The sequence below is a fragment of the Salvelinus sp. IW2-2015 genome, linkage group LG16 (genome assembly GCF_002910315.2).
Source record: "Salvelinus sp. IW2-2015 linkage group LG16, ASM291031v2, whole genome shotgun sequence".
Taxonomy (NCBI): domain Eukaryota; kingdom Metazoa; phylum Chordata; class Actinopteri; order Salmoniformes; family Salmonidae; genus Salvelinus; species Salvelinus sp. IW2-2015.
Genome location: NC_036856.1, coordinates 33,248,324 through 33,264,412, shown reverse-complemented (window position 1 = coordinate 33,264,412; position 16,089 = coordinate 33,248,324). Strand labels below are relative to the sequence as shown.

General features: G+C 42.9%; 1 protein-coding gene across 1 annotated transcript in view; it reads right to left on the bottom strand.

The window, feature by feature from the left end:
- The window catches only part of LOC111975472 (excitatory amino acid transporter 5-like), a 110,049-nt gene that overhangs the window by 19,968 nt on the left and 73,992 nt on the right, over positions 1-16,089 (bottom strand). The window contains 4 exon segments of the mRNA XM_024147557.2: positions 2,467-2,700; positions 3,031-3,130; positions 3,462-3,696; positions 3,889-3,931. Of these exon segments, the coding sequence (XP_024003325.1) occupies positions 2,467-2,700; positions 3,031-3,130; positions 3,462-3,696; positions 3,889-3,931 (612 nt within the window).

Sequence of the window (16,089 nt, the reverse complement as noted above, 5' to 3'; positions counted from 1 at the left end):
TTTATCATATTAAATATTTCTTACTATGAGGTGATTTTCCATCAGATTCTTGGGCAATGTATCCTTTCTTGGGTCTAATCTTCTTTTGGTCGATAGATGTCCTCTGTCCTTCGAAATGTACACTAACATCGACCGAGCCCCGAAACGTGCCCAAAGCTTCAAAGTGCCACGACAAAGAAATTCCTCAAAATCGCACTAAACGGATATAAATTGCTATAAAACGGTTCAAATTAACTACATTATGATGTTTTTAACAACTATAACGAGTAAAAACATGACCGGAGAAATATTGCTGGCTAAACAACCATTTGGAAGGAGGCAAGTCCAATGTCATCATTGCGTAAGACGCACGAAGGGAAGAACGGTACTTCCACGTTTTGTTGTTTTATAGTGGCTCTGATTGCGCAATCGACTCCTTTCAAAGCGTCATGACGTACTGACACCCAGAGGAAGACGTAGGCAGTGTCGGTTTCTCCATAGCATTTACAGGCACCTTAAAACCGACCCCAGATCAGGGGTCAAAATTTCTGAAATCTGACTCCCTGTCAGGAAAAGTGCTGTAGAAGTAGTTCTGTACCACTCAGAGACAAAATTCCAACGGCTATAGAAACTAGAGACTGTTTTCTATCCATAATCAATACTATGCATATTGTACGATCAAGAATTGAGCACGAGGCAGTTTAATTTGGAGACCAAAAATGCTAATGCGAAACAGCACCCCCTATAGTTCCAAGAAGTTAACAAGTGACATCAATAAGGGATCATAGCTTTCACCTCGTCAGTCTGTCATGGAAAGAGCAGGTGTCCTTAATGTTTTATACACTCAGTGACCAATCCAAATTGAGAATTTATTCTACCTTTATTTGCATATTTACCAGTGTGCCTTTCAAGTAAATTGTAGTTACTTACCACCCATGACTGCATTTGTTAGTGTAACATACATGTTGTATTCAGTCCTCTAGCCTTCACCAAGTAAGTCTCAAAGTGAATATGTTATCTTAAAAAAACTATTTATGACAATATATTACATACAGTGTCACGGCTGTTGAAGGAACTGGACCAAGGTGCAGCGTGGTGAGCGTACATTTCCCTTTTATTTAGGGAAACAATAAACACTACAAAAACAAACCGTGAAGCTGAAGTCTATGTGCCCTAAACAAAGTCAACTTCCCACAAAGACAGGTGGAAAAAAGGGCTACCTAAGTATGGTTCTCAATCAGAGACAACGATAGACAGCTGCCTCTGATTGAGAACCACACCCGGCCAAACACAAAGAAATAGAAAACATAGAAATAAAGAAACTAGAATGCCCACCCTAGTCACACCCTGGCCTAACCAAAATAGAGAATAAAAGCCTCTCTATGGCCAGGGCGTGACATACATAAGGCCTTTCTTTGAGGGCCTACTTTCACCCTAACAAAGGGGTCTGAAGCTCCTGGTTTACATGCCACATCAAGCCTGCAAGTCACAAAGTGATGTGTAATTCCTATTGAGTGAGGATATCCAACAATTTGAACTTTTTAATCACCCGCAAACTGCATTGAGAATGATTGCCGGGTAGGGAAGATCACTTATTGAGACTACCTAAATCAAATAAACTGGAACTGCCATATCAGTAATGGGTGCAATAAGTCCAATAACTAACAGATTGTATTCATTTAGGAAAATGCTTATTATTTATGTTTGTGTAGCGTAAGATTAATCAACCAATCAATGTACATGCAAAAACACAGGTATTAAACAAACAATTATGAAAGTCAACCTGGTATAGAGCATGCCTGGAAATATGGTAACGATGGGCATGGTTTTCAGTGGTTTTGAGCAAACGTGGATTTGTCATTTTACTTAACATGCTTCTTCAAATTCAACTCACTTCGAGCAGAGTTTGTTGAGTAAACAAACTAACATATATTAAGCTAAAATTCTTGTATTTTTGAAGTCTACTCAACTCACAAAATAACACTGATTAAGCAATTAGTTAAGTTGGCTTTTTTACACTGCACATGCCCTGAGTCTGATGTCAATGTGTTGCTTAGCAGTACCACTTTCTCCTACTCACACCAAGACTAGAACCCAGGACCTCTGCCTCCCAAACACACACAATGACCCTCCTGAAACAGTCTTAGCCAGTCACACCACCAAAAAGCTGGAGACATTTCAGGCTGAGGAGTGAGGTTATAGATGCCCATCTATTACATGTTCATGAGGAGGCTGTTGCCCCAGCAATGTGCCTTACCTGGAGGATGATGCCAGGGCGATGAGAAGCGCCTGCAGGATGCCTCAGATGTAGACAACGGGTTAGGGTAAGAGCTAAGGTTAGGTCTAGGATCAGAGTAGGTTTGTTGTTGTTATTTACCTGGATGAGGTTTCCAGGGCGGTATGCAGGGCCTGCAGGATTCCACTGATGCGCACGATGGGTTAAGGGTCAAGGCTAGTGTTAATGTTCGGGTTAGAGTTGTTGTTTACCTAGAGGATGTTGCCAGGGCGATGAGCAGGGCCTGCAGGATGCCCCTGATGTAGACGATGGGGCTCTTCTTGGTGATGAAGAAGTACATGGCCGGGAGGATGAAGAGCCCGTGGAGGATCAGACCGAAGACCACCGTGACAGCGTAGAAACCCAGCTTCTTACCCATGGCCGACGGATCGCTCATCTCCAGGATCTTACCGGCCACCAGGAACACGATGCCGAATGGGAAGTACCTAGTCAGGAAAGGAGGAGCAGGGTCAGAGGTCATACACACAGCCATACAGAATTTGTAACAAGGATCCTAGACACTATTCCGTGGACACTATTCCATATTTACTGCACTCATTTTGGCAGTAGCGCACTACGTAGAGAAATAGGTTGCCATTTCAGATGTAACCCTAGGGTGATGGGCTGTTTGTGATGAATGCAGGTAGAAATGTCTGTGCTGTCTCCACATCTATGTGTTACGGTTAGGACCTGGAGTTTTTCCTGATAAGGATCACTTCATATGGTCTGGAAAAACTCCATGTCCTAGTTGCTGTATAGTGTAGTCAAATCTTTACCAGATGACGATAGCAACGATCTTCAGGACAGCCTCGTTCAGGCTCTGGCAGAAGTTGACCAAGGCGCTGCCGTTAGGCCCCATCCTGCCCAGCATTATACCTGTCGAAATAAACAGCATGTCAGTGATGCAGGACAGGACGCTGCTCACATAGTACACATCACTAGACATCAACTGAGAAAAGTGTTAATTTCTCCTGACAGTGATTTAGGCCTTGCTTGACATCTGTACTTGGTCAAATACAAAAACAACAACGTAATGTAAGCAAAAGATTTCAGGAAATGTCACAAGTAATAGCGATGAAGACAGAGTGGCTCAGTTGGTAGAGCATGGCGCTTATAATGCCAGGGTTGAGGGTTTGATTCCCATGGCGGACCAGTATGGATGAAAAACAATGAATTAAATGTAAAATAATGTGTGTTTGTTTATTACCCATAGTGGCTGAGAAGATGACGATTCCAAGGACGTTCATTCCGTCACTGGTTCCCGGTAATGTTTTGAAGTATACGTCTGGGGGAGGAGTCAGGTCCAAGGAGAAGTTCTGGAGCTCTGTTCCGTTGTCGTCCTGGATACCGTATATGAGTGCTCGCCGTGTGGTGGACTCTGATAGGCTCTGACTCACTGTGGCCTTCGGCGTTTTCATAATGGGAACACTTCTCGTCCGGTACTGTTCATATGAAGTAGAGCAGAGAACAGGGACGATTAAAGATTATTCATGGTTTACTTCCTTAATTAGAAGACAGAGAAAGAAACTTGAACTCAATAGAGGTCAAATAATCAAAACACTGAGAACTGAATCCAACTGGAACACATGGAGCGTGAAGTCCTACAGGAAAGCGTATGATTTAAAGGGGCTCACCTGTTGAAATGTGGCTTGAACTAAGTTGGCTGGAAACATGTTGCTGGAAGGGAAAGAGAACAAAAATATACAGTACCAGTCAAAAGTTTGGACACACCTTCTCATTCAAGGGTTTCTTTATTTTTATTATTTTTTACTATTTAGAGAAATCAAATCAAATCAAATGTTACTGGTCACATACACATACTTAGAAGACGTTATTGCGGGTGTAGCGAAATGCGTATGTTCCTAGCTCCAACAGTGCAGTAGTATCTAACAATTCACAACAATACACACACTGGGATGGCGTATCACTTCAGAATGCTGTTGTAGCAATGCTGGTTAAGTGTTTCTTGAATTCGAAATAAATCACAGACAGTGTCACCAGCCAAACACACCCCAATTCATCACACTTCCTCCTTCACGCTTCACGGTGGGAACCACACATGCGAAGATCATCCGTTCACCTACTCTGCGTCTCACAAAGACACGGCTGTTGGAACTGAAAATCTCAAATTTGGACTCATCAGACCAAAGGACAGATTTCCACCGGTCTAATGTCCATTGCTCGTGCTTCTTGGCCCAAGCAAGTCTCTTCTTATTATTGTTGTCCTTTAGTAGTGGTTTCTTTGCAGCATTTCGAACATGAAGGCCTGATTCACACAGTCTCTGAACAGTTGATGTTGAGATGTGTCTGTTACTTGAACTCTGTGAAGCATTTATTTGGGCTGCAATTTCTGAGGCTGGTAACTCTAATGAACTTATCCTCTGCAGCAGAGGTAACTCTGGGTCTTCCTTTCCTGTGGCGGTCCTCATGAGAGCCAGTTTCATCATAGCGCTTGATAGTTTTTGCGACTGCACTTGAAGAAACGTTCAAAGCTCTTGACATTTTTCCGCATTGACTGACCTTTATGTCTTAAAGTAATGATGGACTGTCATTTCTCTTTGCTTATTTGAGCTGTTCTTGCCATAATATGGACTTGGTCTTTTACCAAATAGGACTATCTTCCGTATACCACCCCTACCTTGTCACAACACAAATGGTTGGCTCAGAAAAATCCACAAATTAACTTCTAACAAGGCACACCTGTTAATTGAAAGCTGGTTGAGAGAATGCCAAGAGTGTGCAAAGCTGTAATCAAGGCAAAGGGTGGCTACTTTGAAGAATCTCAAATATAAAATATATTTAAATTTGTTTAACACTTTCTTGGTTACTACATCATTCCATATGTGTTATTTCACAGTTTGGATGTCTTCATTATTATTCTACAATGTAGAAAATAGTGAAAATAAAGAAAAACCCTCGAATGAGTAGGCGTGTCCAAACTTTTGACTGGTACTGTATACATATAAAAATATATAACAAACTCTAATAAGTCATTTTGTTTTATCTGTTCAATGTCAATCGCAAAACTACATGATATTGCACAGTTATTTTTGTAAAGATTTATTTTGTCCATACATGTGACTCTTTAAAACCTCATGCACTTTTCACAGAAGCCAGACTTTGCTGTGTGAAAAACAGCCATAAGAATTGTCATACAATTACATTACATGAACTCCAGGAACTGTTTTATTTGTGATTATCTACAGCACAGCCATTACTTAAAAAACCAAATGGGGAAGGGTCAACATCCAACACATGTACTGTAGTTTCTTCTGAGTAGGAGCAATAGGCCTTCATCTTCTGTACAGCTCCTGCTCTGTTGTGTTGGATGAACAAAAAGCCTACGGTATAACCTTGTGGTTATATAAATGTTTCTTTCAAAATAAAATGTACTGCATTGTGAAAGGAAACTCTGAAGAAAGTTTTCAGATAATATTTTGTTATGTCATTGAAAGTCAGGATGTTCAGTTAAAAATTGTTGACCCTTTGAATTATTGTAAAGAACATTTAGCTTTCCTCAGCTTTTGTTGTTGTGTCTGTCTTAACAATGACGTTTTCATTGAAATAGTTGAAGTGGTCGAACTGATATCATTAAAACATACCATTATTTTATTATGTTGACATAAAATAGTCTCTTGCCTACAAACTATCTTAACTTTCTGTTAACTACCCACCGGCCAAAACCTGGTTAAATCCACGTAATTTAAAGAAAAAAATTAAATGCGATGACGTTGAATCAACGTGGAAAACTCATTGGATTTGCAAAAAATAATTAACATAAGGGAATTTAGTATTTTAACATGACATGGTAACATTTTTTGTTGATTTCATGTTGAATTCACGTTAGTTGATAACTCAACCACATGTAAATTAAAACTAGACGTTGAAATGACGTCTGTTCCCGTTGGGTAAGTAATTCTAACTTCTCACTGAGCAGGGCAACAGATCAACTTTCTGGAAACTTCACAAACAGAGACAGAGAGAGAATACAAATATCACAATGAAATACCATTCAAATATTTGTTCATTTTCCTGTCAAAAGCCCAGAAGGACACAAAAATGGGACAGAGGCTCCAGTTGCTTTAGTGTGAATAGAATGTCCATGATTCATACTGTATCTTTCAGCTCCACTCGTGTGTGTGTGTGTGTGTGTGTGTGTGTGTGTGTGTGTGTGAGTGAGAGAGTGTGTGAGAGTGTGTGAGAGTGTGTGTGTGTGTGTGAGTGTGAGAGAGAGAGAGAGAGAGTGAGAGAGTGTGCGTGAGAGAGAGAGAGAGAAAGAGAGAGAGAGAGAGAGATAGAGAGTGTCTGTGTGTGTGTGAGAGAAAGAGAGAAAGAGAGAGATAGAGAGTGTGCGTGCATGTCTGTGTGTGTGCATGCATGTCTATGTGTGTGTGTGTGTGTGTCTGTGTGTGTGTGTGTGAGAGAGAGATAGAGAGTCTGTGTGCATGTGTGTGTGTGCGTGCATGTCTGTGTGTGTGTGTGTGTGTGTGTGTGTGTATGAGTGACTGCCTGTCCAAACAGTCAGACAGTGTATCTGGGACCTCTCAGCCCTCTCAGCTCAAACACTAAAACACACATGAATGTGTACACTCTTTCTGCAGCTTCCAATCAGTCAGATGGAATGTTCAGACATGATGGCGCTCACATAAAGCACACATACAAAGGCAAACAATAGCAAACACAGGGGCTAAAGGAGGTCCATTTGAAAAGCCTACATCTTCCACGCCAGGATTCTGAAAGTGACAAATGTGAGGTGCCACTAACAGGGACATGTTATGAAAGTGAATCATTCCCATACTTCAAAGAGATGTTTACCATGACATGTAATGTAGCTGCTCTATTCAGTGTGGGACAGACAGCTGTTGGGATTAACATTAAGTGGACAGTACTGGACACTATGTGGCCGCTACAGTATATGTGAACATTACAGATGTAGGATCTTCATTTTATCACCTGTTGCAACACAACTTTTCTGCAATGCACGACCATAGCCACGAGAAGTAGGGGTGCTGAGAGTGCTGCAGCACCCCCTGAAAAATCGGAATAAAATAAATAAATATGTATTTACAATATATAGAGATATTTAAAAAAATAAAGTTTCACAAAAGGTGTGCGTGCACTGGGCCTTTAATAGTATTGTATTAGCGGACCCATATAGCAGTCTGCAGCGCAGGGAAATACTATTCCCACTTTGAAGAAAGAAATAACAGCACCCCCACCCCCCAAACTATTTCAGGCGGCTATGTGCAGGACATTTCAAACTTGTAGTGTATTTGACGTTTAAAAAGGCTTCTGAAGTGTATAAATTCCACTTTGAAATGTGATTTTCTCTTATGAAAGTATCATCGACATAATAATTCACATATCCTGTTACCTCAGGATTATATTACTACTGTAGCAAAATGGCTCAAATTAAGATCCTACATCTGCAGGTCAACAACTGTAACGATCGTCTGGGGTGGTAGAAGGATCGGACCAAAGCGCAGCGTGGTAAGTGTTCATGATGTTGTTTAATAAACCAAAACTGAACACTGGAACAAAACAATAAACGATGAACAAACAAAACAGTACCGTGTGGCGACAAACACTGACACGGAAGACAAACACCCACAAACCAAAAAGACAAAACAGGCTACCTAAATATGGTTCCCAATCAGAGACAATGACAAACACCTGCCTCTGATTGAGAACCATATCAGGCCAAACGACAAACCCAACATAGAAACACAAAACATAGATAACCCACCCAACTCACGCCCTGACCACACTAAAACAAAGAAAATACAAAAGAACTATGGTCAGAACGTGACAACAACATCCCTGTCTTATGTGTCGGACGCGAAGGATTTACTTCAGACACTGGACAAGCCCCAAATCCCTGTCATTCGCATGAAGAAGAGACTGAGATATTGGGGATGTAGGTCGGGGTGCCTTGTAAGGATCCGACGGCGAGTGGGTAATCCGCCTCTACCATCAGTCCTATTAGCCAACGTGCAATCATTGGATAATAAACTGGATGAGACTATCCTACCAACGGGACATTAAAAACTGTAATATCTTATGTTTCACCGAGTAGTGGCTGAACGACGACATGGATAACATACAGCTGTCTGGGTTTTCCGTGCATCGGCAAGATAGAACAGCTGCCTCGGTAAGACAAGGGGTGGCGGTCTGTGTGTATTTGTATATAACAGCTGGTGCATAAAATCTAATATTAAGGAAGTCTCAAGGTTTTGCTTGCCTGAGGTAGAGTATCCCATGATAAGCTGTAGACCACACTATTTACCAAGAGAGTTTTCATGTATATTTTTCATAGCTGTCTATTTACCACCACAAACCGATGCTGGCACTAAGACCACACTCAACAAGCTGTATAAGGACTAAAGCAAATGAGAAAATACTCATCCAGAGGCGGTGCTCCTAGTGGCCGGCGACTTTAATGCAGGGAAACTTAAATGTGTTTTACCTKATTTCTACCAGCATGTTACATGTGCAACCAGAGGAAAAAACCCTCTAGACCACCTCTACTCCACACACAGAGATGGGTACAAAGCTCTCCCTCGCCCTCCACAAAGCTCCCCCTCGCCCTCCTAGCCGTGTCTGAATCCTGGCTTAGGAAGGCCACCAAAAACCCTGAAATGTCCATCCCTAACTATAACATTTTCCGACAAGATAGAACTGCCAAAGGGTGCGGAGTTTCAATTTACTGCAGAGACAGCCTGCCGAGTTCTGTCTTACTATCCAGGTCTGTGCCCAAACAATTWGAGCTTCTACTTTTAAAAATCCACCTTTCCAGAAACAAGTCTCTCACCGTTGCCGCTTGCTATTGACCACCTTCTGCCCCCAGCTGTGCCCTGGACACCATATGTGAATTGATTGCCCCCTATCTATCTACAGAGCTCGTGCTGTTAGGTGACCTAAACTGGGACATGCTTAACACCCCGGCCATCCTACAATCTAAGCTTGATGCTCTCAATCTCACACAAATTATCAATGAACCCACCAGGTACAACTCCAAATCCATAAACACAGGCACCCTTATAGATATTATCCTAACCAACCTGCCCTCCAAATACACCTCTGCTGTCTTCAACCAGGATCTCAGCGATAACTGCCTCATTGCTTGCGTCCTTAATGGGTCTGCGGTCAAACGACCACACCTCATCACTGTCAAACGCTCCCTAAAACACTTCAGCGAGCAGGCCTTTCTAATCGACCTGGCCCGGGTATCCTGGAAGGATATTGACCTCATTCCGTCAGTAGCAGATGCCTGGTTATTCTTTAAAAGTCCTTTCCTCACCATCTTAAATAAGCATGCCCCATTCAAAAAATMTAGGACCACTCCAGACCTGACTGCTCTTGACCAGCACAAAAACATCCTGTGGCATACTGCATTAGCATCGAATAGCCCCCACGATATGCAACTTTCAGGGAAGTTAGGAACCAATATACACAGGCATTTAGGAAAGCAAAGGCTAGCTTTTTCAAACAGAAATTTGCATCCTGCAGCAGAAAAAGTTGTGGGACACTGTAAAGTCCATGGAGAATAAGAGCACCTCCTCCCAGCTGCCCACTGCACTGAGGCTKGGAAACACTGTCACCACCGATAAATCAACGATAATTGAGAATTTCAATAAGCATTTTTCTACGGCTGGCCATGCTTTCCACCTGGCCACCCCTACCCTGGTCAACAGCCCTGCACCCCACACAGCAACTTGCCCAAGCCTCCCCCATATCTCCTTCACCCAAATCCAGATAGCTGATGTTCTGAAAGAGCTGTAAAATCTGGACCCCTACAAATCAGCAGGCCTAGACAATCTGGACCCTCTTTTCTAAAATTATCAGCTGTCATTGTTGCAACCCGTATTACTAACCTGTTCAACCTCTCTTTCGTATCGTCTGAGATCCCCAATGATTGGAAAGCTGCCGCGGTCATCCCTCTCTTCAAAGGGGGAGACACTCTAGACACAAACTGCTACAGACCTATATCTATCCTACCCTGCCTTTCCAAGGTCTTCGAAAGCCGAGTTAACAAACAGATCACCGACCATTTCAAATCCCACTACACCTTCTCCCCTATGCAATCTGGTTTCCGAGCTGGTCATGGGTGCACCTCAGCCGCGCTCAAGGTTCTAAACGATATCATAACCTCCATCGATAAGAGACAATACTGTGCAGCTGTATTCATAGACCTGGTCAAGGCTTTCGACTCTGTCAATCYCCACATTCTTATCGGCAGACTCAACAGCCTTGGTTTCTCAAATCACTGCCTCGCCTGGTTCACCAACTACTTCTCAGACAGAGTTCAGTGTGTCAAATCGGAGGGCCTGTTGTCCGGACCTCTGGCAGTCTCTATGGGGGTGCCACAGGGTTGAATTCTCGGGCTGACTCTTTTCTCAGTATACAGCAATGACGTCGCTCTTGCTGCTGGTGATTCTCTGATCCACCTCTACGCAGACGACACCATTCTGTATACTTCTGGCCCTTCTTTGGACACTGTGTTAACTAACCTCCAGACGAGCTGCAATACCATACAACTCTCTTTCCGTGGCCTCCAACTGCTCTTAAATGCAAGTTAAACTAAATGCCTGCTCTTCAACCGTTCGCTACCAGCACTTGCCCGCCCGTCCAGCATCACTACTCTGGACGGTTCTGACTTAGAATATGTGGACAACTACAAATACCTAGGTGTCTGGTTAGACTGTAAACTCTCCTTCAAGACTCACATTAAGCATCTCCAATCCAAAATTAAATATAGAATCGGCTTCCTATTTTGCAACAAAGCCTCCTTCACTCATGCTGCCAAACATACCCTTGTAAAACTGACTATCCTACTGATCCTTGACTTCGGCGATATCATTTACAAAATAGCCTCCAACACTCTACTCAGCAAATTGGATGCAGTCTATCACAGTGCCATCCATTTTGTTACCAAAGCCCCATATACTACCCACCACTGTGACCTGTATGCTCTCGTTGGCTGGCCCTTGCTTCATATTCGTCGCCAAACKCACTGGCTKCAGGTCATCCATAATTCTTTGCTAGATAAAGCCCCGCCTTATCTCAGCTCACTGGTCACCATTGCAGCACCCACCCGCAGCACGCGTTCCAGCAGGCATATTTCACTGGTCACCCCCAAAGCCAATTCCTCCTTTGGCTGCCTTTCATTCCAGTTCTCTGCTGCCACTGACTGGAACGAACTGCAAAAATCACTGAAGCTGGAGACTCATATCTCCCTCACTAACTTTAAGCACCAGCTGTCAGAGCAGCTGACAGATCACTGCACCTGTACATAGCCCATCTGTAAATAGCCCAATCAACTACCTCATTTTTTTTCTCCTTTGCTCCCCAGTATCTCTACTTGCACATTCATCTTCTGCACATCTATCACTCCAGTGTTTAGTTGCTAAATTGTAATTATTTTGCCACTATGGCCTATTTATTGCCTTACCTCCCTTATCTTACCTCATTTGCACACACTGTATATAGACTTTTTCTATTGTGTTATTGACTGTATATTTGTTTATTCCATGTGTAACTCTGCGTTGTTGTTTGTGTCGCATTGCTTTGGTTTATCTTGGCCAGGTCGCAGTTGTAAATGAGAACTTGTTCTCAACTAGCCTACCTGGTGAAATAAAGGTGAAATAAATAAAAATWTTTTTTTTAAATGGGCAAATCTGACCATAACTCTATCCTCCTGATTCCTGTTTACAAGCAAACACTAAAGCAGGAAGTACCAGTGACTCGCTCAATACGGAAGTGGTCAGATGACATAGATGCTAAGCTACAGGACTGTTTTGCTAGCACCGACTGGAATATGTTCCGGGATTCTTCCCGATTGCATTGAGGAGTACACCACATCAGTCACTGGCTTCAACAAAAAGTGCATTGATGACGTCGTCCRTACAGTGACCATACGTACATACCCCAACCAGAWGCCATGAATTACAGGCAACTTCTGCACTGAGCTAAACGGTATAGCTGCCGCTTTCAAAAAGCGGGACTCTAACCCGGACGGTTATAAGAAATCCCGCTATGCCCTCCGACAAACCATCAAACAGGCAAAGCATCAATACAGGACTAAGATCGAATCGTACTACACCGGTTACGACGCTGGTTGGATGTGGCAGCGCTTGCAAACTATTGTGGACTACAAAGGGAATCACAGCTGTGAGCTGCCCAGTGACACGAGCCTACCAGATGAGCTAAATTACTTCTATGCTCGCTTCGAGGCAAGCAACACTGAAGCATGCATGAGAGCCCCAGCTGTTCCYGACAACTGTGTGATCACGCTCTCCATTGACGATGGAGAGCGGTCAACATTCATAAGGCCGCAGGGCCAGACGGATTACCAGGACGTGTACTCTGAGCATGCGCTGACAAACTGGCAAATTACTTCACTGACATTTTCAACCTCTCCCTGACCGAGTCTGTAATACCAACATGTTTCAAGCAGACCACCATAGTCCCTGTGCCCAAGAACACCAAGGTAACCTGCCTAAATGGCTACCGACCCGTAGCAGTCACGTCTGTAGCTATGAAGTGCTTTGAAAGGCTGGTCATGGGTCACATCAACACCATCAACCCGGAAACCCTAGACCCACTCCAATTTGTATACTACCCCAACAGATCCACAGATGATGCAATCTCTATTGCACTCCACACTGCCCTTTTCCACCTTGACAAAAGGAACACCTACGTGAGAATGCTGTTCATTGACTACAGCTCAGCGTTCAACACCATTGTGCCTTCACAGCGCATCACTAAGCTAAGGACACTGGGATTAAACACCACCCTCTGCAACTGGATCCTGGACTTCCTGACGGGCCGCCACCAGGTGGTAAGACTAGGTAACAACAGATCTGCCACACTGATCCTCAATGCGGGGGCCCCTCAAGGGTGCGTGCTCAGTCCCCTCCTGTACTCCCTGTTCAACCATGACTGCATGGCCAAGCACCACTCCAACACCATCATTAAGTTTGCTGACGACACAACAATTGTAGGCCTGATTTCCGACAACGATAGGGTAGAGGTCAGAGACCTAACAGTGTGGTGCCAGGATAACAACCTCTCTCTCAAAGTGATCAAGACAAAGGAGAGGATTGTGGACTACAGAAAAAGGAGGGCCGAGCACGCCCCCATTCTCATTGAAGGGGCTGCAGTGGAGGAGGTTGGGAGCTTCAAGGACCTTGATGTCCACATCATCAACAAACTATCATGGTCCAAGCACACCAAGACAGTCGTGAAGAGGGCACGACAAAACCTATTCCCCCCTCAGGAGATTGAAAAGATTTGACATGGGTCCTCAGATCCTCAAAACGGTCTACAGCTGCACCATCTAGCGCATCCTGGCTGGTTGCATCCCCGCCTGATATGACAACTGCTCGGTCTCCGATGGCAAGGCACTACAGAGGGTAATGCGTACGGCCCAGTACATCACTGGGGCCAAGCTTCCTTTCATCTAGGACCTCTATTCCAGGCGGTGTCAGAGGAAGGCCCTAGTCATAGAAGGCCAACCTAGTCATAGACTGTTCTCTGTGCTACGGCACGGCAAGCGTTACCGGAGCGCCAAGTCTAGGTCCAAGACTCCTGAAGACTCCTGAACGCTATAAGACTCCTGAACAGCTAATCAAATGACTACCCAGGCTTTTTGCATTGACCCCCCCACCCCCCATTTTTACACTGTTTTACCTCGACTAACCTGTGCCCCCGCACATTGACTCTGTACCGGTACCCCTGTATATAGCCTTGCTACTGTTATTTTATTGTTGCTCTTTAATTACTTTTTACTTCAGTTAATTTGAGCAAATACTTTCTCAACACTTATTTTTCTTAAAACTGCATTGTCTGGTTCAGGGATTGTAAGTAAGCATTTCACTGTAAGGTCTACCTGTTGTATTCGCGGCATGTGACAAATACAATTTGATTTGATGTGACAAATCTCATTAAAACTCCTCAATAAACGCAGGAGACCCAAACAGACCGATTTCTATTTCTGAGCTGTGTGGTGGTGTGGTAATATAATGAGTCAGAGTCTTAAGTAATATAACACTTATTTTAAGCGTGTACCTCCAACTGCTGCTCAGCTGCTCCCCACTGACACCATGTACTGTAACCCTGACCCATCAGGCTAGTCATCTACTTTTTTCCTCTCTCAAGGTTCACCCCAAAAGCCACTTAGTCTCTCAGATATACACTCCCCTACGTATTTATTTGGACAGTGAAGCTAAAATGTTTAATACTCCAGCATTTTGGATTTGAGATCAAATGTTTTATACTGTGAGGTGACAGTACAGAATGTCTCCTTTTATTTGAGGGTATTTTCATACGTATCCGTCTTACCTTTTTGAGTGAGAAAGTTACGGAGGCATAAATATCATACCCTCCCCCCCAAAATGCTAACTTCCTCTGTTATTGGTAATGCACTATAAATGAATTTGACACCTTCAAACAGTGGTGGAAAAAGTACCCAATTGTCATACATGAGTAAAAGTAAAGATACCTTAATAGAAAATGACTCAAGTAAAAGTGAAAGTCACTCAGTAAAATCCTACTTGAGTAAAAGTCTAAAAGTATTTGGTTTTAAATATATTTAAGTATCAAAAGTAAATGTTATTGCAAAAGTAAAAGTATAAATAATTTCAAATTCCTTATATTAAGKTAACCAGACGGCAACATTTTCTTGTTTTTTTTATTTACGGGTAGCTAGGGGCACGCTCCAACACTCAGACATAATTTACAAATGAAGCATGTGTTTAGTGAGTCTGCCAGATCAGAGACAGTAGGGATGATCAGGTATGTTATCTTGATAAGTGTGTGAATTAGACAACTTTCCTGTCCTGCTAAGCATTCAAAATGTAACGAGTACTTTTTGGTGTCAGGGAAATGTATGCAGTAAAAAGTACATCATTTTCTTTAGGAATGTAGTGAAGTAAATGTAAAAGTTGTCAAAAATATAAATTGTAAAGTACATATACCCCAAAAAACTACTTAAGTAGTATTTTCAAGTATTTTTACTTAAGTTCTTTACACCACTGCCTTCAAATTGGGGGTCTAGATACATAAAGTGCTTAAATTTCTAAACAGTAAAACAGATATGCATGAAAATACCCTCAAATAAAAGGTGACATTCTGTTTTGTCATGTTTTTGACATCATATCCAAAATGCTGGAGTATAGAGCCAAATTAAATGTTTTACCTTCACTGTCCAAATAAATACATAGGGGAGTGTAGCACTAATTGTCTTGGTGCTGTGCATGCTGTTTTTCTAACACCATGACATAATGATTGCATCCCAAATGGCACCCTATTCCGTTTATAGTGCACTACTTTTGACCAGGGCCCATAGGGCACTATTTTGGGAATATGGTGACATGTCTTTAATATTCCACAGACAGAGATAGCCTAGCTGTTGAGATATATCATTAATCTCATCTGCGATTCAATCACTAGGTTCAGTTCTGAACGTGAGAATATGTAGTACAGTGAATCAACACCATCTTGTGGGGTCCTGGCCCATCGTCTCTATCCGTAGTGTTAATAAGGTTGGCTGGTGATACTATGTACATGTACTGTATGAGCATGTTCAGCAGCAGACCTGGGTTAAAATACTATTTGAAATATTTCAAATTCTCAGGCCACGCACATGATTGCGCGCTAGTACAGTACAAATTACTCTATTTACTTTCTACACGTTTTCTTCAGGCGAACATCCAAAGGAAGTGCATTGGTCTACACAGACGTAAAATGTGTGAATGAGTAAGTGCTAAAGTGTGCGTGGTGAGTGGGCGGGTGCGTGGAGGGTGATTGTGTTGTGAGTGAGTGGTGGGTGGGTG